General features: G+C 42.5%; 1 protein-coding gene across 3 annotated transcripts; it reads left to right on the top strand.

Annotated features, from left to right (window-relative positions):
* The first annotated feature begins 3,207 nt into the window (after positions 1–3,207).
* Positions 3,208–22,563, top strand: LOC115137980 (SLAM family member 8-like). Of its 3 annotated transcripts, XM_029674345.2 has the most exons (7): positions 3,224–4,839; positions 16,377–16,670; positions 16,838–17,107; positions 20,923–21,012; positions 21,252–21,310; positions 21,483–21,527; positions 21,682–22,563. In XM_029674345.2, exons 1-7 carry the CDS (start codon positions 4,725–4,727, stop codon positions 21,760–21,762), a joined length of 954 nt encoding a protein of 317 aa, XP_029530205.1. In that variant the 5' UTR covers positions 3,224–4,724; the 3' UTR covers positions 21,763–22,563. The 3 variants fall into 3 exon arrangements, with proteins under 3 accessions (XP_029530207.1, XP_029530208.1, XP_029530205.1); XM_029674347.2 differs by lacking the exon at positions 21,252–21,310 and having other exon boundaries at positions 3,208–4,839; positions 21,682–21,726; XM_029674348.2 differs by lacking the exon at positions 16,377–16,670 and having other exon boundaries at positions 3,223–4,839.
* Positions 22,564–24,451: the final 1,888 nt, after the last annotated feature.

The raw sequence follows: 24,451 nt of genomic DNA, 5'->3' as shown, positions 1-24,451 counted from the left end.
TGATAAAAATATAGTGATGTGCAACATTTTATAACCCCCTCATCTAAGATAGTAATGACCTCACTATACTTCAACATTAAACTACTGTAGTTCTACAACCAACACACACAAATGCCTTGACTGTTTTTAATAAACTGAAAAATGTAAATGTGCACATTCACACCTATGATTGCAAAGGTGTCTTCCAAGTAAACAAAGGTCAGACTCATAAGTCAGAATGTGATATAACATGGTAACAATATTAAATGTTTCCATACTGTGTTGAATTGGTAATCTAAGTACAGTATGCATGACTATGAGTTCTTGCAATTTGCCAGAACAAGGTCAAGGTGATTAATGACATTAGTGGTTGTCTGACTCTGACTGATATTTCACCTCATGGTTGATAAGACCACTGTTCCAGTTAGGGGGGTTATGTGTCTATGTGTTTAGACCTATGTGGTCAGACAGACAGATAGACAGACAGACATTCTCGGAGGCAGCCCGGAGAAATTTTTTAGGCGGAGCACACGAGGAGATTGCATGAGTCAGGTTGGAGACCTGCGCCAACTCCTCGTGCTTACTGTGGGGAGTGTGTAACTGGTCAGTGCTTACTGTGGGGAGTGTGTAACTGGTCAGGCGCCGTGTTATGCGGTGGAGCGCACGGTGTCTCCAGTGCGCTATTCTAGCCCGGTGCGCTCTATTCCAGCTCCTCGCATTGGCCGGGCTAGAATAGTTATCCTGCCAGGAAGGAAGGTGCCGGCTCAGCGCTCCTGGTCTCCAGTATACCTCCTTGGACCAGGATATCCTGCACCGGCTCTGGGCACTGTGTCTCCGGTGAGTGTGCACAGCCCAGTGTGTCCTGTGCCAGCGCAGTGCATTTGCAGGGCGAAAATAAACATCCAGCCAGGACGGGTTGTGTTAGCTCTACACTCCAGACCTCCAGTGCGCCTCCACAGTCCAGTACGTCCTGTGCCTGCTCCCCGCACTCGCCCTGAGGTGCGTGTCACAAGCCTAGTACCACCAGTGCCGGCACCACGCACCAGGCCTCCAGTGCGCCTCCAGAGTCCAGTACGTCCAGTTCCTCCTCCCCGCACTCGCCCTGAGGTGCGTGTCACCAGCCCGGTACCACCAGTGCCGGCACCACGCACCAGGCCTACAGTGCGCCTCGGCAGTCCAGAGCGTCCGGTGACAGTACCCAGTCCAGAGCATCCGGCGACAGTACCCAGTCCAGAGCATCCAGCGACAGTACCCAGTCCAGAGCTTCTGGCGACAGTTCACAGACCGGAACATCCAGCGACGATCCACAGTCCGGAGCCTACGTCGACGGTCCCCAGTCCGGAGCCTCCAACGACGGGCCACAGTCCGGAACCTCCAGCGACGGGCCACAGTCCGGAGCTTCCAGCGACGGGCCACAGTCCCTGAGCCTCCATCGACAATCCCAAGTCCGGGGCCTCCATCGACGGTCCCCAGTCCGGAGCCTCCAGCGACGGTCCCCAGTTCGGAGCCTCCAGCGACGGTCCCCAGCCCGGGGCCTACGGCGAGGATCTGCAGTCCAGAGCCTCCGGCAATGATCCACGGATCAGTGTAAAGAAGGGTGGCGGCGTCCAGAACCAGAGCTGCCACCAAAGTTAGATGCCCACCCAGACCCTCCCATTTAGGTTTAGGTTTGCGGCTGGGAGTCCGCACCTTTGGGGGTTGGGGGTACTGTCACACCCTGACCTTAGTTATCTTTGTTTTCTTTATGATTTCTGTTAGGTCAGGGTGTGACGAGGGTGGTTTGTTTAGTTTTGTATTATCTAGGGGGTTTTGTATGTCTAGGTTTTTTTTGTAAGTTAGGTGTTTATATGTCTATGGTTGCCTAGATTGGTTCTCAATCAGAGGCAGCTTTTAATCGTTGTCTCTGATTGGGGACCATATTTAAGTAGCCATATTCCTTGGGTATTTTGTGGGTTGTTATTCTATGTCTAGTTGCCTGTTCTGCACTAGCCATATTAGCTTCACGGTTCATTTTGTTGTTTTTGTTAGTTTTGTTCAGTGTTCATTCTTTATTAAATAACTGTGCACGCTTATCACTCTGCGCCTTGGTCTCCTCATTATAACGACCGTGACAGATATTGTATCATAATAGCATGACAGCTTTCCAATAATACATGAATTGACATTTTTGGTTCACATACATTGAGCATACATGAGGAACACCTTCCTAATATTGAGTTGCACACCCCCTTCCCCCCGTTTTGCCTTCAGAACAGCCTCCATTCGTCTGGGCATGTACTCCACAAGGTGTCGAAAGCATTCCTCAGGGATGTTGGCCCATGCTGACTCAAGTTGGCTGGATGTCCTTTGGGTGGTGGACATTCTTGATACACACGTGAATCTGTTAAGCGTGAAAAACCCAGGAGCGTTGAAGTTCTTGACACGCTTGGCATCTACTACCCTATTCAAAGGCACTTCAATATTTTGTCTTGCGGCCTCCCCGGTGGTGCAGTGGTCTAAGGCACTGCATCACAGTGCTAGCTGTGCCACTAGAGATTCTGGGTTCGAGCCCAAGCTCTATCGCAGCCGTCCGCGACCGGGAGGCCCATGGGGTGGCGCACAATTGGCCCAGGGTCATCCAGGTTAGGGAGGGTTTGGCCGGCAGGGATATCCTTGTCTCATTGTGCACTGGCGGGCTGGGCGAAGTGCACGCTGACCAGGTCTCCAGGTGTACTGTGTTTCCTCTGACACATTGGTGTGGCTGGCTTCCGGGTTGGATGTACGTTGTGTCAAGAAGCAGTGCGGCTTGGTTGGGTTGTGTTTCGGATGACGCGTGCCTCTCCTGAGTCCGTACGGGAGTTGCAGCGATGAGACAAGACTGTAACTACTACCAATTGGATACCATGAAATTGGGGAGAAAAATATATATATATATTTTGTCTTGGCCGTTCACCTCAATCCATGTCTCAATTGTGTCAAGGCTTAATAATCCTTCTTTAACCTTCACCTTCATCTACACTGATCGAAGTGACATGATCGAAGTAACAAGTGACATGAGGGATGATAGCTTTCACCTTGATTAACCTGGTCAGTCTATGTCATGGAAAGAGCAGGTGTTCTTAATGTTTTGTATACTCTGTGTATATTTTGGAGGCTACTTATACAGAGAATTGGTATATAAAGTATATTTATAATTATTTGACAAATATTTAGGTTGACAATAATTATATTACACAATTTCTGATATATTACATGCTTTACTCTTATTTTCCTGCATAAGTCAAATCAGGATTATGCCGTTTCGGCCATTCATTCCAATTAGACTGGTTTGGATTTCTCCCTGAATAATATGGCTGACATCTTTACCCCATTTTGGAGTTTTAAGTGTCCATGACATAGCCCCTCCAGAAATGTAATAAAATCTCTAAGGTCACTGCTCCTGAGAATCAGAAGCCGGTCGCCATGGAGACTACCAGTCACAGGAAGTTACATCATAACAACATGTTAATTGAAACGTAGAAGGGGGGCCATTGTAAGTAACCTCGGAACCACTTCCTCCTGAAAACACATGGGCGTGTTTTTCATGTACCATGAGTATGCAGGATAGCTCATGCAAACCCTTCTGCAGGCATATGAGGCCAATATGAAGAACTGCACACACTGTATTATCACATCCTCTGTCTCTGTCTCTAAGTCTCTCTCTCTCAATTCAATTCAAAGTTCTTTATAGGCATGGGAAACATATGTTTACATTGCCAAAGCAAGTGAAATAGATCATAAACAAAAGACTAAAAAACTATTTAGACATTACACACAAAAAGCTCCAAGACAATATACATATTATGACTATATACAGTGTTGTAATGATGTGCAAATAGATAAATACGGGCTGAATTTACAATTGTGTTTGTGGCAACAAGTCACAAATGTTGCTGCTGTGATGGTACACTGTGGTTTTTCAGCCAATAGATATGGGAGTTTATCAAAATTGGATTTGTTCTTTTAGGGTTTGTGTAATCTGAGGGAAATATCTGTCTCTGTGGTCATACATTTGGCAGGAGGATAGGAAGTGCAGCTATGTGTCCACCTCATTTTGTGGGCAGTGTACACATAGACTATCTTCTCTTGAGAGACACGTCTGCCTATGGCGGCTTCTCTCAATAGCAAGGCTATGCTCACTCAATCTCTCTCTCTCTCAATCTTTAGCTCTCTCTCTCTCTCTCTCTCTCACTATATCTCCCTTCTCTTTCTTTCTTTCTCTCTCTCTCTCCCTCCCTCATCTCTCTCTCTCTCTCCTCTCTCTGTCCCCCTCTCTCTCCTCTCTCTCTTCCTTCTCTCTCTCCCTTCTCTCTCTCTCCCTTCTTTCTCTCTCCCTTCTCTCTCTCCCCCTCCTCTCACCCTCTGTCTCTCTTTCCCTCCGTTCTCTTTCTCTTCTCCGAAGTGGTCTGCTCATAAAGTTCCAAAAATATTGTTACCTGTAAAATAACATGACCATTAACCACACAACCAGCAACTAGGAAACACTCCAAAAACCACCAGTATCAGACTGATGGACACAGTGACAGACCCAAAACATGGCCACTCCTCATCGTCTTTAACTCTGCAGCTGAGTGAAGGTTTTTTTTCAGAGAACGAGTATAGAGTGTAACTTCCTTTTCAACTAACATACCGGAAATATTTTCTAGAACCGCAGCCCGCATCAAATGATGTCTCTCTCTCTTCTCTGTGTGTTTTGGTGAGTCTAGCTATCTACCAGTCAGAGATAGATGAGGAGGACGTACAGCCAGAGGAAACAGACACAACTCCTAACAGAGATGTCTGGTGGTCCCCTCTCGTGCTTCTCCAAACAGGGAATACTCCTACTCTCTATCCTCCACTATGGTACGTTTTGTATGGATTATTTACTTTCTCCTCCTCATGTTTTTTACAGTATGTATAACATGTGTATGATAAAGTTATGAATGCAGTTAGCTTTCCCTAACTTCCTTGTTGGTTTTTGAATAGTGTGTGTTGAATGTGGAATGCCTTGTCAGTGATTGGTTGTATACCTCAAAACGTTTACTTTATTACTGTGTGATAACACCTCTGCCTATATGCAGATAAACATGTATGGTGTTTTTTAATGAAACACATTCGGTCTGTGCTGGTGTGGTTGGGCCAATAGCTTTTCAAATCAAATCAAATCAAAATGTATTTGTCACACGCGTCGAACACCTTAACGTGAAATGTTTATTTACAAGTGCTTAATCAACAATGCAGAGTTTTAAACAAATAAGTAAGAAAATATTGGCTAAATAAACTAAAGGAAAAATCGTAACAAAATAAAATAACAATAACAAGGCTATATTCAATTGTACCGAGTCAATGTGCAGGGGAAGTCAGTCAAGGTCATTTAGGTCATATGTACAATTGAAGTTGGAAGTTTATACACACTTATGTTGGAGTCATTAAAACTTGTTTTTCAACCACTCCACAAATTTATTGTTAACAAACTATAGTTTTGGCAAGTCGGTTAGGACATCTACTTTGTGCATGACACAAGTAATTTTTCAAAAAATTGTTTACAGACAGATTCAGTATCACAATTGCAGTGGGTCAGAAGTTTACATACACTAAGTTGACTGTGCCTTTAAACAGCTTGGAAAATTCCAGAAAAGGATGGCATGGCTTTAGAAGCTTCTGATAGGCTGAATGACATCATTTGAGTTCATTGGAGGTGTACCTGTGGATGTATTTCAAGGCCTACCTTCAAACTCAGTGCCTCTTTGGTTGACATCATGGGAAAATCAAAAGAAATCAGCCAAGACCTCAGAAGAACAATTGTAGACCTCCACAAGTCTGGTTCATCGTTGGGAGCAATTTCAAAACGCCTGAAGGTACCACGTTCAGCTGTACAAACAATAGGACACAAGTATAAACAACATGGGACCACACAGCCGTCATACCGCTCAGGAAGGAGACGCGTTCTGTCTCCTAGAGATTAACGTACTTTGGTGCAAAAAGTCCAAATCAATCCCAGAACAACAGCAAAGGACCTTGTGAAGATGTTGGAGGAAACGGGTACAAAAGTATCTATATCCACAGTAAAACGAGTCCTATATCGACATAACCTGAAAGCCCACTCAGCAAGAAAGAAGCCACTGCTCCAAAACTGCCATAAAAAAAAGCCAGACTACGGTTTGCAACTGCACATGGGGACAAAGATCGTACTTTTTGGAGAAATGTCTTCTGGTCTGATGAAACAAAAATAGAACTGTTTGGCCATAATGACCATCGTTATGTTTGGACGAAAAGGTGAGAGGCTTGCAAATCAAAGAACACCATCCCAACCATGAAGCACAGGGGTGGCAGCATCATGTTGTGGGGGTGCTTTGCAGGGGGGACTGGTGCACTTCACAAAATAGATGGCATCATGAGGAGGGGAAATTATGTGGATATATTAAAGCAACATGTCAAGACATCAGTCAGGAAGTTAAAGCTTGATCGCAAATGGATATTTCCAAACCACACTGCAATGCACTTTTGATGACATTTTCCATCAGTACTCATTGGCGATGCATTGAGTTGAACGCTCATTCGGGTATTTCAGGCTGAATCTTTTTTTAAACAGCTGTATTAAATCATTACAAATTAACACAATTTTCTAAGTATAATATATAGCAGAATATCAAAAGTCTGGGCGTGAAACAGTGCAAAACAGTGAAATCCAGATATTAAATGCTTTAGGGGAAAAATAGTTTAAAAAACTAGCTATACTGAACCAACATATAAACACAACATGCAACAATTGAAACTATTTTATTGAGTAACAGTTCATTTAAGGTAATCAGTCAATTGAAATACATTTATAGGCCCTAATCTATGGATTTCACATGGCTACAGATATGCATCTGTTGGTCATAGATCGCTTTTAAAAAAGTAGGGGCGTCGATCAGGAAACCAGTCAGTATTTGGTGTGACCAACCTTTGCCTCATGCAGCACGACACATCTTCTTCGCATAGAGTTAATCAGGCTGTTGATTGTGGCCTGTGGAATGTTGTCCCACTCCTCTTCAATGGCTGTGCGAAGTTGCTGGATATTGGAGAGAACTGGAGCACGTTGTCATACACGTTGATCTGGAGCATCCCAAACATGCTCATTGGGTGACATGTCTGGTGAGTATGCAGGCCATGGAAGAACTGAGACATTTTCAGCTTCCTAACTTGTGTACAGATCCTTGAGACATGGGACCGTTCATTATCATTCTGAAACATGATGTGATGGTGGTGGATAAATGGCATGACAATGGGCCTCAGGATCTCGTCACGGTATCTCTGTACATTTAAATTGCAATCGATAAAATGCCATTTTGGTCATTGTCCGTAGCTTATGCCTGCTTGCCTATACCATAACCATACCACCACCATGGAGCACTCTGTTCACAACGTTGATGTCAGCAAATAGCTCGCCCACACGACCACTCGTCTGTGATTTTATTGGCGGTTGGTTGAACTGCCAAATTCTTTAAGACGATGTTGGAGGTCGGCTTATGGTAGAGAAATGTACATTAAATTCTCTGGCAACAGCTCTGGTGGAGATTCTTGCAGTCAGCATGTCAATTGCACACTCCCTCAAAATATGAGACATCTGTGGCATTGTGTGACAAAACTGCACATTTTAGTGTGGCCTTTTATTATCCCCAGTACAAGGTGCATCTGTGTAATGAGCATGTTGTTTAATCAACTTCTTGATATGCCACACCTGTCAGGTGGATGGATTATCTTGGCTAAGGAGAAATTCAGGGATGTAAACAAATGTGTGCACAATATTTGAGAGAAATAAGCTTTTTGTGCATATGGAAAATGTCTGGGATCTTTTATTTCAACTCATGAAGCATGGGACATGTTGCGTTTATATTTTTTTCCATTGTAAATATATTTTGAAAACCTGAAACAACTTTCTATTTTCTTGCTCCCTTTCTACAAAACGTACAAATGCGACCGTTTTTACATATGTAGACACTGGTATTGTGCTGGAGATTATGAAAATTAGGATTTAAAAAAGTGGTGGATTTGCCATTTAATATAACATTTAAAAAACGAAATTATACATTTTTATTTAAAAAATCTACCCCTGAGACACCAAAAAAAAGCCTTTGGACATGATTCGGTTCCATTTATATGTTATTATAAATGTGGGCCTAAAGTTGATTTCTTGCCATGGAAATAGTGATTCAGATACAGATCACCTTCACACCTAAAAACTTCAAACACTTGTTCTCAGCAAAGAAACTCTGTCAACAGGAAGTGGATTTCAGTTTCTTGTCACAATCACTCTCACACACATAGAGATGTATAGAGGACTCATAAGCCAGTTTTGCAGTAGTCAACTGGGTGGGACTTCCTATGGGTTGAGGAAAGATCACATAACTACATCAGATCATCAGGAGGGATCAGCCAATGAATTATACTCAAACATTCCATAACTGCAGGTGGCAGTACATTTTAAAATGTGTCTTTATACCTGTTCAAACACTCCAGGTGGCACTAAACACGCTTTCAGTTTATTTACCAACTCATAGAAGTAGTAGAAGAAGAAGATTGACGACTTCAAAATGGAGATGGCCTCAATGGCGCTGCCCGTGCACACACAGACGCCACAATGGAACGGATACAGCGTTGCGATCTCTATACATCTCTATGCTCACACCTTAAAATGGAGCTACACCCCCTCACCCTACCATTTCCTGCAATTGACGAAGATGTAACACGTTTTCCAACCGGAAGAAAGCCAGCACTGCTCTGATCAACTTTCTCCATTCAAATCTTACCTTTCTATTAGAATTATTTCACAATACTGATGATGGATCAGCTCCTAGACAGATATTACCACCTACGGCAGCTAAAATTGAGGCGGCAAATGTGTATTATAATGCTTACCCAATGAAAATGCAGCCCCACCCAAAATGTTTTTATTTTTTTTAAAATCCTGGGACACATACTCATTGAGAAAAAATGTACAAGAGGGGAATGCAGCAAAATCTGATGAGTAAAGTATTTTGCAAAACTATTTTGAACTTGCATAAATGCTGCACTTAATAACAATGACTAACACAATTCCAGTCAAAATAGATTGTAAGAAATACGGTAGCCTACCATTATTATTTTGAACCGAACTCCATTTGTTGCCACTATTATGTATCCCAGTGGTTTTTAAACTTTTTTGACCAATGGACCCCCAAAATTTGTGGTACAAAACTTGCGACCCTGCGTACGCACGTGTACACACCCGAACATGCGCTCACAGTCGCTGCACAAATAAATGTAGTCTGTCATTACAGCCATAAATGGTGATGCATTTTTTCAAAAGGCAGTAGACTACAGAAATACTGCAGTTTACACCTGCATTTGGAGATGAAAGTCATTCGTGTTAGCAGCCAAAATCAACTAGGGATATCGGCTATCATGTCACTTATCTGGCGTCCAGAGAAAGAAAAATCAACCTGTAGCTGAGGTTGCAGGATCGGATGGAAAGCATATTCTTTTTGCACCTCCCCATCACTTTGGAGGGCAGCCTGCCTGCAGAGTGGTCGTCGCCATTCGGGTATCCCTGTTCTTCCTCACAAATAACATAATACATTTAACAGAATGTTTCATCCTCATCCCATAATATTGAAGGCAGTGCGATGTTACAGCTGCCTTTAGACATCTAGCCAGTAGCCAGTCAAATACGCCTATATGAAAAATGAAAATGATCAATCAATTCTGGCAAAGATGAGACAGCTTGCTAAACAGTAGTTTATACGAATGATAAACGTAGGTCTACTCTGTTTTTAATAGGCAAAACTGGTTTAAATGAAACCATTTTGTTCTGGTCACTAATCTGGAAATGCGCGACCGACTTGGCGTGCCAATGCTGATCAGGTGTCATTGGTCAACAATCAAGACCTACAACTTTTTGGCTCTGAAGCATAGATAAGATTTCCGGGCAGTGGGTTCAGAAAAACAACAAATAGGCCTAATGTATACCATTAAAAAAAAACATTTTCTGGGGAATTAAAAAGCACTTTGGAGACTGGAAGGACAAATGGGGATGTGCTCTGCATGAAATATAGTCAGACATATTATAGACAGTAGACCACAAGTAGCAACATATAACTACGTTGTTTGAACGTGAAATGTAGGTATTTCAATATGATTGAAATAGACCTGTAGTAACGTTATACATTTTATATTTTAATGCAGTCATCTCGGTTTTCATTTGAAGCATGTTTTTATAGGTCTCTTGGTTGTATCAATTGCAAAGAAATTGGCAACTTTGTATTTGTAGTCAAGTTATTTGCGGTCACAGAGACGGATAAACCACGTGATTCTATGTTTAGCGGAGACCTGTATATAAACTGACACGAGAGGGCAAAACAGCGTCTAGCAACGCATTTAACTGTTCTACATGTGGTCTGAGGCAGGCGTTAGCTTATGAGCGTTTTCAAGTGTAACGTTAATAGTGGTGATTTTGGGAAACAGCTCGGAGATTTAACTACGCTCTTACGAAGATTCTAACGATGAACTTAACCTTAAAATGGCTGTCTGGCTGTATGGCGAGCAGAGCTCTATATATAATGATGATATGTTCATGTTGCCCTAACAATGAGAGTCTTCCCAAAGGCCGGAAGGCAGTCGACAAGTAAAAAAAAAAAAACTGTTGCTGAGCTAGTGTATAGCAGGCAGCTAATTCCTCTATGACATGTCTGTAGAATGTTAAGTCTCGTATTGTCTGAGGTTAATGAAGCTACAGTAACAAGGTGATAATGGGGGATAGCGTGGTAGGCACGAGCTTGTCCCATGAATTAATCATAACAATTTAGGGTCAGCTGATTGATAACTGTGAAACAAACATTCTGCATAATATAGAGAATCTTGAGAACTATTTATTGATCAGCGTTTTTATATGCTCGAAAAATTATCAGATACATCAAAGCGAACAAGAGAAGACCTTTCTTTCCTCGAGCTCTGCTAGCGAAACTGAAGGGAAGCCGCAGTCTAAAATTCAAAATGTAACATTGGAGGGGGAGGTTTTCTAACTATGTCAACAGAAGATAGAGCATTGCTTATAAGCACCAGTTAAAAAAGCTGGATGTATTGCCTGGGATACTAGGGGAGTTTGAGGCCTTAAAAACAGGAATGGATTACAGTAATAAAATGGAAGAAATACAAGCGAAAAATAAGATATTGAAAACTACCGTGGACTCCCTAAAAGACACTGCAGAGAGGCTACGGTATGATAATAAAACAATGAAATCGGAATTGTGCAGAAGTATGAAGAATAATATTGTTATAATGGGAATAAAGGAGGATGAAAACGAAAACCATCAGTCAATGGAGGAAAAAAGTCAAGGACTGTGTTCGAATACCCATACTAACATACTGTATACCACATACTTAATGAGTATATACTACATACTATAAGTTCATTTCAGTATACTGTAAATGAACGGTATCATTTCAGTTGCATGTACTAGAGCTTAGCCTGTCTACCGGAAGTTGATGCTGTTGCTATGCAACCTCTTGCTAGCTTGTTAGCATAATAAATGACCAGCTAAACATTTTACGATTTTCAGGGGGGGGGGGGGGGGGGGGTCGTAAATTCAATATGCAGTGCCAGAGTGCGCTCTGGGCATTCGTAAATCCAGAACATTGTCAGATTGTAAATTCAAAGCGTTTCGCTCTCTGAGTGTTCAGAGCCCACACTGGACACTCTGGCCGAGGAGTGGGATGGCAGTCAAGCACCCAAGCTAACTGGCTTATGTTGGCTCGCTACTTCCAGACACAAATGAGAGAACACCTCACTCTGACCATTTTACTCGCCATAGCAGCGCTGGTTATGCTGTTTTCATGTTATCCAGAGCTTTGGTGACTAACTGTGCTGCGAGAAACAATTTATGCTTTTTTTTGCCCATGTTTGCTGACAGCGGCCATATTCAACGGTGTAAGAGAGTTCTCTGAAATCGAAGTAGATTAACCAGAATTAACAGTGTCCATTGAACAGCCAGAATTAACAATGTCCATTGAAACGCACAATGATTATACCACTTAGCTAAGAAGGATGTGAATAATCAAGTCAATAAACGTTGGTTAGTTAATTAGATAGCAGATAGTATATACTACTGTAACGGCTTTCTTGTGGTGAAGGAGAGTCGGACCAAAATGCAGCGTGATGATGATTCATGATATTTTAATGAAGAAAAAAACTATACATGAAGAAACTACAAAATAATGAAATGTGAAAACCGAAACAGCCCTATCTGGTGCAAACACAAAGACAGGAACAATCACCCACAAAACACTCAAAGAATATGGCTGCCTAAATATGGTTCCCAATCAGAGACAACGATACACACCTGCCTCTGATTGAGAACCACTCCAGACAGCCATAGACTTTGCTAGATAACCCCCCTAAGCCACACACCCAACACCCCACAAAACCCCAAGACAAAACACACCACAATAAATCAAATCAAATCAAATGTATTTATATAGCCCTTCGTACATCAGATGATATCTCAAAGTGCTGTACAGAAACCCAGCCTAAAACCCCAAACAGCAAACAATGCAGGTGTAAAAGCACGGTGGCTAGGAAAAACTCCCTAGAAAGGCCAAAACCTAGGAAGAAACCTAGAGAGGAACCAGGCTATGTGGGGTGGCCAGTCCTCTTCTGGCTGTGCCGGGTAGAGATTATAACAGAACATGACCAAGATGTTCAAATGTTCATAAATGACCAGCATGGTCGAATAATAATAAGGCAGAACAGTTGAAACTGGAGCAGCAGCATGGCCAGGTGGACTGGGGACAGCAAGGAGTCATCATGTCAGGTAGTCCTGGGGCATGGTCCTAGGGCTCAGGTCCTCCGAGAGAGAGAAAGAAAGAGAGAAGGAGAGAATTAGAGAACGCACACTTAGATTCACACAGGACACCGAATAGGACAGGAGAAGTACTCCAGATATAACAAACTGACCCTAGCCCCCCGACACATAAACTACTGCAGCATAAATACTGGAGGCTGAGACAGGAGGGGTCAGGAGACACTGTGGCCCCATCCGAGGACACCCCCGGACAGGGCCAAACAGGAAGGATATAACCCCACCCACTTTGCCAAAGCACAGCCCCCACACCACTAATAAACCCATGTCACACCCTGGCCTGACCAAATAAATGAAGACAAACACAATATATTACGACCAGGGCGTGACAACTACCTGGCGAGTTCGATGTATTAGTATCCAACTAATGTTAGGTAACTAGCTAACATACCGGTACATACTGCTGTAATGCTATGCGGTTCGCAAGGATAGCGTAGCTAACAAATTGTCAGCCAACATAATGTGTAAGGTAACTTATTTGAAAAGTCATTACTTTATTACATTGCTCAACTAGCCACGCCCATTTTGTGAAGAATTGCATTATGGGCCCTAAAAGTATGAAAATAGTACAACATCCGGGAACTTTTGGCATATTAACTATATCCATACTATGACCAATAAGCATACTATATACTCGATTCACAAAAAACAGTTAGATACAATTGTTTTTAAAAGGGCTCACCATTTCGGCAACAGAGGGGAGGGAAGTCCCCATCCTATCATAGCTATGCTAACTCACTACAAAATGAAAATTGCCCTGTTACAACAGGGTAGGGAACTGAAGAACACCCCGTTCTTTATTAATTAACAATTTCCCCATGAAATAGAGGAGAGACAATGTGACCTGTATCCCACTTTTGTTAGTAATTAAATGTGTAGATGGGTGAGCCGGTCAAGGATCGATTCAGACTAAGTGGTAAATTTTATGACAAGTAACAGTTTATTCAGGGTGAAAATATCTAGTACAGCGTAATTACGGCTCTTCCGTTAGTTCGTGTTGGAACAGCAGGCAGAGAGAGAGTAAACAGTCAGCACAGCCCTTATATACGTCACAGAAAGTAGGTTGACTCTAGGAAGATCGGATCTCCGGATTGGTTCAGCTGGTTGTAGTCTGTAGTCTTCCGCCATTGGCTCAGTTGTCTGTCCGTCATCGTAGAATCTTCTTCGGGCACACAGTGTTCGGTTAAAAGGGAGATTATGTGTGTAATGTGGGAGCTATCCTGTAGGGGACCCCACAGGCTTTACTGTGAAAATACGTTGCTATGTGTTGTCTCAGTTATAACAATGCAATAGCCATGTATTTAGCAGTAGATTGGTCTCCTGCATAATAGCAATTCTTTACACTTTCAAAAGGATCCGAGCAGAGAAGCAGAATGTTCGTCTAGTGGTCAATAAATTGTATCTAAACAACCAAATGGGCTCGAAGATTACAACGTGGCTGTGAGTGATGGCAACCTCCTGCTGAAGTAGTCACCGATACACATTTGCACGGCATTACACAGTACAATTATGGATTCGTTTGTTATTTACAAAACATTTTTTAGCATGATGGACTCTTTAAAAATATATATGCAGTATGGAACCGTGGACTTAAAATAAGGTTGAACTCAGTGGCAATTTTAGCATGTAAATCTTGGTTGGGCAAACACAAAAAAAACTAAAATTGTATGCATGCCAGCAAAGCCACTACACAACACAACACAACACATTAATTGCACTATAACGTGACAAACGGTGCCCACAAACTGTTAGGGCCTACATTAACCTGTCCCAACTGCAAAACCTTCTTTTCAGCACCATGGTGTCACGTTGTGTGAAAGATCAGGACACAGGCGAAGGAATGCGTAATATCGTTTTTTATTGACCCAAATTACAGCGTGTCTTGTGAAGGCACGGGGAGAAAGACCAAACAAACATGTACACAAAACACAGGGTTGAAACCCAAACAAAAGAGTGAGGAGTACCTTGAATTAATACACGGGGCGAGACCCGTAATACATACATGGGACGAGACCCAAAAACACAAGCGCACAATGATACACCACGGACGAGACCCGTAATCATATATGCACATCCAAACGGCACAAAAGCCAAAACAACACAACACAGGTACTCACAGGCACAACGGACATTGGAACATTAATCAACAGCCCCAATGGTGAACCAGAGGGCACATTTATACAAATATAAATCAGTCAGGAAAAGGGGACCAGGTGTGCGTATTGACACAGTTCAGTTCCTAGAGGCCGGTGACGTAGACCTCCGAACCTGGTGCACGGAAAGAGCAGCAGTACCAGGGGGATCTGTGACAGAATAATCAACCATTAAGGGAGACAGCGGGAATGGCCCTTCTTATGCCGCCACAACTGGTCTGTCCGACGCCGCCTGAACTGGTCCCTCCAACGCCGCAGCAACTTCCACAGCTGCAACGGGTCCTGATCGACCCACACTGGTACATGGGGGGGGGGGGGGGGTACTGTCACGGATCCCTCCGCTATCCGCTACTGTTGCTTTTTCCATGCACAAGGTTTGGAGGTCTAAGTCACCGGCCTCTAGGAACTGAACTGTGTCAATACGCACATCTGGTCCCCATTTCATCACTGATTTATTGTTCCGATGTCCGTTGGTCGTGTGAGCACCTGTGCCTTGTTGTTTTGGTTTTCGTGGCGCTTGTATTGTGCAGATGTTTTCGGGTCTCGTCCCGCGAGGAGTACATTGAATAACATTGTACTCCTCGCTCTTGTGTTTGGGTCTCAACCCTGTGTTTTATATACGTGTTTGTTTGGTCTTCGTCCCGTGCCTTTACATGGCATGCTGTAATTTGGGTGTATTAAAAACCCCTATTACGCATTCCTGAGCCTGTCCCCCGATCCTTTATACCAACGTGACACATGGAGTGAATCCTTACCACTGCTACACCTGGCTATCAATAAAGCCTTATCTGGCAGCAAAACAGTTCATTCTGACTTGCTTAAACAACTCTTGAACTCCTTCAAGACTGTTGGAAAAGCATTCCTCATGAAGCTGGTTGAGAGAATGCCAAGGGTGTGCAAAGCTGTCATCAAGGCAATGGGTGGCTACTTTGAAGAATCTCAAATATAAAATATTTTTTGATTTGTGTAACACTTTTTTGGTTACTAAATGATTCCATATGTGTTATTTCATAGTTTTGATGTCTTCACCATTATTCTGCAATGTAGAAAACAGTACAAATAAAGAAAAACCCTTGAATGAGTAGGTGTGTCCAAATGTTTGACTGGTACTGATATAATAATATCATTGATACATTACTGATATAATAATATATATATATATACGTATATAGTAAGATAGTTGAAAAGGTTTCAAGTGGTCTTCAATGGACAAATAAATGGTGCACCGAAAGGAAATTCATTATTGAGGACAGAAGAACGGTTAGGAGAAATAATACATTGGAACACAGTTTCATGTCTTAGCCTGGTTTGTTTTTGGTATTTTATCCCTCGCTGAAAGAACAGGTGCAAACTATTCCTCTCTGTTTAGGGATCTGGGCTGAAGTCCCTCCGAAGGACCTGTATGGATTGAGGGGGGGTTCGGTGTGCCTAGCTGTAGCAGAACCACCGCAGGAGCCTGGAAAACAAAGTTGGAAGGTCAATAGTACCATAATAGTTTCTGGCAGAAAGGTCTCTCCTAAATACCAGGAGAAAGTGGAGTATAATTCACTGAACCACTCTCTGTGCATTAAGAATCTGAGTGAAAAAGACAGAGGAACTTACATTGCAACCTATGAGAAAAATTGGGAAGAGTTGACTACTACATACAGACTAACGGTACAGGGTGAGTTTGCTGCACTAAAGTCCACGATAGGCAGTTATCAGCTTTTTTCTCATAGTTTGATTTAATTGTCTATGACTGTAGTGTTATTGACAACATTTTACATTTAATCATTTGTTAGACATTGGAGAATGATTTTACAACTCTCTTTTTCTCTCCTGGTTGATCAGAGCCTATATCCAAGGTGGTGATCCAGAAGGAGATCACGCTATTGGCCAACCAGTCCTGTTCAGTGTGGCTGATGTGCAACGTGTCAGTCTGCTCCAACATCTCCTACACCTGGGAGAGAGGGAAGGAAACATACAGGGACGACGAGCAGATACACTTCTCTCTGTCACCAGCAGACGGAGACATCAGTGTAACCTGCACTGCCTCCAACACAGTCAGTGAGAAATCTGCCTCTACAACAGTAAAGTGTAGTAATGACACAACCATCCCAGGTAACTAGATATAATAATAATCCACTCCATACACTTTTCAGTGTGCTGATAAGCTTATCTTATCAAATATAATGTAATATTCTCTTAATATTTATGTTTTAGAGCTTAATATACAGTCACCTCCAAAAGTATTGGCTCCCTTGATAAAGATGATAAATACTGAGCATATAGTGTATGCTCAAAAAAACACAAAGGCTCAGAGAAAGAGATTTTGTTTATCAATTAATCATTTATTTTCTCAAAAATATACTGTAGGTGCCAACATTATTGGCACCCCTTTTTTCAATACTCCTGCACCCTCCTTTGCGATGATGTAATGTTGCCTACCCTTACCACCTGGGGTCGGCCTGTCAGGAAGTCCATGATCCAGTAGCAGAGGGAGGTTAAGTTCCAGGGTCAAAAGTTCTGTGATGATCTTGGAGGGGACTATGGTGTGAACAACATTCTCACATAGGTATTTGTTTTATCTACAGTACCAGCCAAAAGTTTGGACACACCTACACATTCAAGGTTTTTTCTTTATTTTTACTATTTTCTACATTGTAGAATAACAGTGAAGACATCAAAACTATGAAATAACACATATGGAATCATGTAGTAACCAAAAAAGTGTTAAAGAAATCAAAATATATTTGAGATTTGAGATTCTTCAAAGTAGCTACCCTTTGCCTGGATGGCAGCTTTGCACAATTTGCATTCTCTCAAACAGCTTCATGAGGAATACTTTTCAACAGTCTTGAAGGAGTTCCCACATATGCTGAGCACTTGTTGGCTGCTTTTCCTTCACTCTGCGGTCCAACTCATTCCACACCATCTCAATTGGATTGAGGCCAGGTGATTGTGGAGGCCAGGTCATCTGATGCAGCACTCCATCACTCTCCTTCTTGGTCAAATAGTCCTTACACAGCCTGGAGGCGTGTTGGGTCAATGTCCTGTTGAAAAACAAATGATAGTCACACTAAGCGCAAACCAGATCTGATGGCGTATCGCTGCAGAATGCTGTGGTAGCCATGCTGGTTAAGTGTGCCTTGAATTCTAAATAAATCACTGACAGTGTCACCAGCAAAGCACCGCCACACCATCACACCTCCACATCCATGTTTCACAGTGGGAACCACACATGTGAAGATCATCCGTTCACCTACTCTGTGTCTCATGAAGACACGGCGGTTGGAACCAAAATCTCCAATTTGGACTCATCAGACAAAAGGTCAGATTTCTCATGTTTGTTGGCCCAAGCAAATCTAAGGGCCTCCTGAGTGGCACAGTGGTCTAAGGCACTGCATCGCAGTGCTAACTGTGCCACTAGAAAACCTGGTTAGAGTCCAGACTCTGTCGCAGCCAGCTGCGACCGGGAGACCTTTGGCACGTCCGGGTTAGGAGAGGGTTTGGCTGGCAGAGACATTACTGTCCCATCGTGCACTAGCGACTCCTGTGGTGGGCTGAGTGCAATCCATGCTGACATGGTCGCCAGGTGTACGGCATTTCCTCCAACACATTGGTGCGGCTGGCTTCCGGGTTAAGGGGACGTTGTGTCAAGAAGCAGTGCGGCTATGCTGAGTTGTGTTTCGGAGGACAAATGGCTCTCGACCTTCACCTCTCCTGAGCCCTTACGGGAGTTGTAGCGATGGGACAGGACTGTAACTACAAATTGGGGGATAAAAATAAGTATCTTCTTATTGGTGTTGTTTATTAGTTGTTTCTTTGCAGCAATTTGACCATGAAGGCCGGATTCATGCAGTCTCCTCTGATCAGTTGATGTTGAGATGTGTATGAACTCAGTGAAGCATTTATTTGGGCTGCAATCTGAGCTGCAGTTAACTCTAATGAACTTATCCTCTGCAGCAGAGGTAACACTGGGTCTTCCTTTCCTGTGGCAGTCCTCATGAGAGCCAGTTTTTATGACTGCACTTGAAGAAACTTTCAAAGTTCTTGACATTTTCCGGATTGACTGACCCTCATGTCTTAAAGTAATGATGGAATGTTGTTTCTCTTTGTTTATTTTTGCTGTTCTTGCCATAATATGGACTTGGTCTTTTACCAAATAGGGCCATCTTTTGTTTACCATCCCTACCTTGTCACAACACAACTGATGGGCTCAAACGCATTAAGAATGAAAGAAATTCCACAAATTAATTTTTAACAATGCACTCCTGTTAATTGAAATGCATTCCAGGTGACTACCTCATGAAGCTGGTTGAGAGAATGCCAAGAGTGTGCAAAGCTGTCATCAAGGCAAAGGGCGGCTACTTTGAAGAATCTCAAATATAAAATATATGTTGATTTGTTTAAAAACATGTTGGTTACCACATGATTCCATATGTGTTATTTCATGGTTTTAATGTCTTCACTATTATTCTACAATGTAGAAAATAGTACAAATAAAGAAAAACCCTTGAATGAGTAGGTGTGTCTAAACTTTTGACTGGTACTGGTGCACAGAAAGGAAATTCATTATTGAGGACAGAAGAAATACTTCAAATAACGGTTAGGAGAAATAATACATTGAAACACAGTTTCATGTCTTAGCCTGGTTTGTTTTTGGTGTTTTATCCCTCACTGAAAAAACAGGTGTGAACTTTTTTTATTTTACCTTTATTTAACGAGGCAAATCAGTTAAGAACAAATTCTTATTTTCAATGACGGTATAGGAACAGTGGGTTAACTGCCTTGTTCAGGGGCAGAATGACAGATTTTTACATTTTCAGCTTGGGGATTCGATCTAGCAACCTTTCTGTTACCCAACGCACTAATCACTAGGCGACCTGCCGTGGGTGAGAGAAGTACGGAGTGCAATTGAGAATGCATCATCTATGGATCTGTTGGGGCGGTATGCAAATTGGAGTGGGTCTAGGGTGTCTGGGATGATGGAGTTGATGTGTGCCATAACCAGCCTTTCAAAGTACTTCATGATTAAAACCTGGTTGCCTCTGCCAGGACATGTACCACAAAATCAACATTTTGCAATGGCCATCTCAGTCTCTGAACCCCATTGAAAACCTGTGGTTTGAATTGAAGAGGACGGTCCATAGGCGCAGACGAAGGATATCATGAATCTGAGGCCTCCCAAGTGGCGCAGCAGTCTAAGGCACTGCAGTGCTTGAGGCGTCACTACAGATCCGGTTTGATCCCGGGCTAGGTCGCAGCCGACCGGGAGACCCATGAGGCGACGCACAATTGGCCCAGCGTTGTCCGGGTTAGGGGAAGGTCTGGCCAGCTGGGATGTCCTTGTCCCATCGCGCTCTAGCAACTCCTGTGGTGGGCCGGGTGCATAAATGCTGACACGGTCGCCAGTTGTACAGTGTTTCCTCTGACACATTGGTGCGGCTGGCTTCCGGGTTAAGCGGGCAAGTGTGTCAAGAAGCAGTGCGGCTTGGCAGGGTTGTCTTTTGGAGGACGCGTGGCTCTCGACCTTCGCTTCTCCCGAGTCCGCACGGGAGTTGCAGTGATGGGACTAGACTGTAACTACAAATTGGATATCATGAAATTGGGGAGAATTTTGTTTTTGTTTTATTAAAACAGGCTCAGTGTTGTTATCTTCGCAAGGGAAGGGTGCTGGAGTATTTAAAACAGGGATGTCGATCATTTTGACACCTATCTTTTTGAGAAGAAAATGTTTACTGAGCAAATGTGCTAGTATAAAATAATATCATTTCCCAAATAGTTTTGAGCATACAATATAGCTCAGTATTTGAATGATTCATTTCATAGTCTTTTTTGCTCATCTTTATCAAGAGTTCAAATAATTTGTGGTGACTGTAGTTATACTCTATGGTCTAATAGCATAACATTGATATGGGTGTTGTTATTGACAGGGCTGGTGTGGTGTATCATCTGCATTGTAGTGGTGTTGACCCTCATTGTAGCGGTGGCAGTGTATTGCTGCAGGGGCCACTGTAACACGGGTATGTACTGCACAGGGCCCTCAACTTTATGAACTAACATTTCAGATGGCTCTGCAAGTATTCTGAGGATGATTATGATGTTGCATAAGCATAATTCGAGACTTTTGGCCTTGGAATATTAAGGAAATTGGAAAAAGAGAGAGGAGCCTCATAAGTGTCTCATTTATCCTGTTTATGTTTGTGGATATCCTGTTTAGTATCGATCTGATTGGTTGATATTTTGTTCTTGTCAAACACAGTATATCAAAATGACAAGACAATATATGCGGATGTTATGGGCAGTACAATAAATAAAGATGTAAGTATGCATCGCCGTTATGTATCTGAATTTGTGTAAGCCCATGTATGTGTAGCCAACTGTAATTTCTGTTGCTGTGTATTTTCTGCACATGTGCAGTATTTTGATGTTTTGTGCAGTGTTCATCCATTGTGTTTATGGGCTTAAGTACCTATTCCTGTTTTTATTCCAGACAAGAGGGACAGTGGATGATCTGGCTGAACCAAGACTGAACAAGGTGAGAGCGAGACATGAATGGTCATATCTGATATCGTTGAGCAAAAATCGAACAAAAGTCTATGAGGGAATGGCAGGCCATGTAGTCTACTTTGGAAATGGTCTACCTTTCATGATGCTGAAACAGTTTCTTCTTGGTTGTCTGTCACATTTAGCCGCAGACTCTGTACGACGAGATCAAAGTTGGACGCCCAAAAGCGCCCTCTTCTGCCTACCAGGAAGTACTTGTGAGCTGAGCAGGATGTGTTCATAGGATGGGCCTTATATCTCTGCATCATCTGCATCCAAGGCTACAGTCTGTAGATGGATGTTACTGTTAACTTTTATCACGACTTGCACATTTCTGACATTTGCTGCTTATTTTTTTTCATGATTGCAATCTTCTCCCTTTATTGTTCCTCATATACAGTGGGGCAAAAAAGTATTTAGTCAGCCACGAATTGTGCAAGTTCTCCCACTTAAAAAGATGAGAGAGGCCTGTAATTTTCATCATAGGTACACTTCAACTATGACAGACAAAATGAGAAAAAAAATCCAGAAAATCACATTGTAGGATTTTTTATGAATTTATTTGCATTAAACAAAACTATAAACACACATACATTACAACAAAAACATTGTACATTAAAAACACAAACGTCTTAACTAAAAACAACTGGCCTAAAAACAATTACACTCTTCTATGATATATACATCGATCAAGTGTTTAAACTCCACCAACGAAACAAGATCATCACATTTTAAAATGTTCATGACAGAATTCCAGGACCACAGAGCTAAGTAACTAAAACTATTTATACCGTGTCCTGTTCTCATTTTTGGTACTATTAGAAGCAAATCAGAATGGGACTGTAATTGATATTTATTTACTGACCTGAATAAAAAAAGAACAGAGATAAAATTGAATAATTATAGAGACACATTTTATTCATACTAAATGTATACATAACATTGCATTTCTGATTTACTGAACAATAATTGTTGTCTGAGAAAAATAAATGCTGTTTAAAACTTGAAATAATATAATTTAAAGTACATTTTGTGTCATACTTACTTCTCAGCAGTCACTGGGCCTGTTGTTGAGGAAGCTGGAGAGGGAGGGGTCAGGTTGTTGGTTGACAGGTCAATGTCAAAGTAATGACACAACCTCTTGTGAGGACAGAACACTAAAGCCCTGTATCCTGTCACCTGAATCAAGGAATTCATTCATTAATGTCAAGAATCAGAGTAGAAAGGTCGTATCACTGAGGTTATAGAGTCATCCAAGCTCATCAAACTCAAAGTTAACTCAATGGTGCCCCCACCCTGGGTCGTCCATCCATTCAGAGGCAGACACCTGTATCCAATACCTGTTTAGCCCAGTACACCTGTTTCCAGAGGCGTCATGCCCATAAGGAGCACAGGGGCATGTGCCTCCTCAGATTTGTCCTGTAAGAAAATGTAATAACAATTCCATGTTTTTGTTGTTTCTCTGTAATACTACTAGCCACCTAGCAATTTTAAGAAGTTGACTTCAGCTAAGCCAGGTATGTTTCCAACCTGATAACTAGTTAAGAAGCTGGCTGCTTTTAGCAACGCTAGTAGCCTATTTACACAATAGCATTGCTATTAGCTTGCAAAAAAAACAGAATAGTCCGCCGAAAGCCAGAAGTAAAATACAATTACATTTCAACTTTCTCTTCCAACTATAGGGTTGGTCCTTACGCAGGGGGAATTTGAGAAAAAACATCTAATAGAACATCAATTAAACAGACTTTCCAAACGTGGGTCTGTTCTACCCCTCGTACCCCTGCACATCGACTCAGTACTGGTCCTCCCTGTATATAGCCATGTTATTACCTCGTACCCCTGCACATCGACTCAGTACTGGTACTCACTGTATATAGCCATGTTATTACCTCGTACCCCTGCACATCGACTCAGTACTGGTACTCCCTGTATATAGCCATGTTATTACCTCATCGACTCAGTACTGGTACTCCCTGTATATAGCCATGTTATTACCTCGTACCCCTGCACATCGACTCAGTACTGGTACTCCCTGTATATAGCCATGTTATTACCTCGTACCCCTGCACATCGACTCAGTACTGGTACTCCCTGTATATAGCCATGTTATTACCTCGTACCCCTGCACATCGACTCAGTACTGGTACTCCCTGTATATAGCCATGTTATTACCTCACATCGACTACCCCTGCACATCGACTCAGTACTGGTACTCCCTGTATATAGCCATGTTATTACCTCGTACCCCTGCACATCGACTCAGTACTGGTACTCCTGTATATAGCCATGTTATTACCTCGTACCCCTGCACATCGACTCAGTACTGGTACTTCCTGTATATAGCCATGTTATTACCTCGTACCCCTGCACATCGACTCAGTACTGGTCCTCCCTGTATATAGCCATGTTATTACCTCGTACCCCTGCACATCGACTCAGTACTGGTACTCACTGTATATAGCCATGTTATTACCTCGTACCCCTGCACATCGACTCAGTACTGGTACTCCCTGTATATAGCCATGTTATTACCTCGTACCCCTGCACATCGACTCAGTACTGGTACTCCCTGTATATAGCCATGTTATTACCTCGTACCCCTGCACATCGACTCAGTACTGGTACTCCCTGTATATAGCCATGTTATTACCTCGTACCCCTGCACATCGACTCAGTACTGGTACTCCCTGTATATAGCCATGTTATTACCTCGTACCCCTGCACATCAACTCAGTACTGGTACACCTGGTATATAACCATGTTATTACCTCGTACCCCTGCACATCGACTCAGTACTGGTACTCCCTGTATATAGCCATGTTATTACCTCGTACCCCTGCACATCGACTCAGTACTGGTACTCCCTGTATATAGCCATGTTATTACCTCGTACCCCTGCACATCGACTCAGTACTG

The sequence above is a fragment of the Oncorhynchus nerka genome, linkage group LG12 (assembly GCF_034236695.1).
Source record: "Oncorhynchus nerka isolate Pitt River linkage group LG12, Oner_Uvic_2.0, whole genome shotgun sequence".
NCBI classification, from domain to species: domain Eukaryota; kingdom Metazoa; phylum Chordata; class Actinopteri; order Salmoniformes; family Salmonidae; genus Oncorhynchus; species Oncorhynchus nerka.
The sequence above is the reverse complement of the archived record's forward strand: the minus strand, read 5'-3'. Positions and strand labels throughout refer to the sequence as shown.

What these genes read in the sequence shown, in the direction of transcription:
- LOC115137980 (XM_029674345.2), top strand. Translation starts at nt 4,725, where the DNA reads ATGAGGAGGACGTACAGCCAGAGGAAACAGACACAACTCCTAACAGAG. An exon ending in CAGGGGCCACTGTAACACGG is followed by an intron (nt 21,013 to 21,251) that starts GTATGTACTGCA and finishes TGTCAAACACAG; the next exon opens with TATATCAAAATGACAAGACA. An exon ending in CTGAACCAAGACTGAACAAG is followed by an intron (nt 21,528 to 21,681) that starts GTGAGAGCGAGA and finishes TGTCACATTTAG; the next exon opens with CCGCAGACTCTGTACGACGA.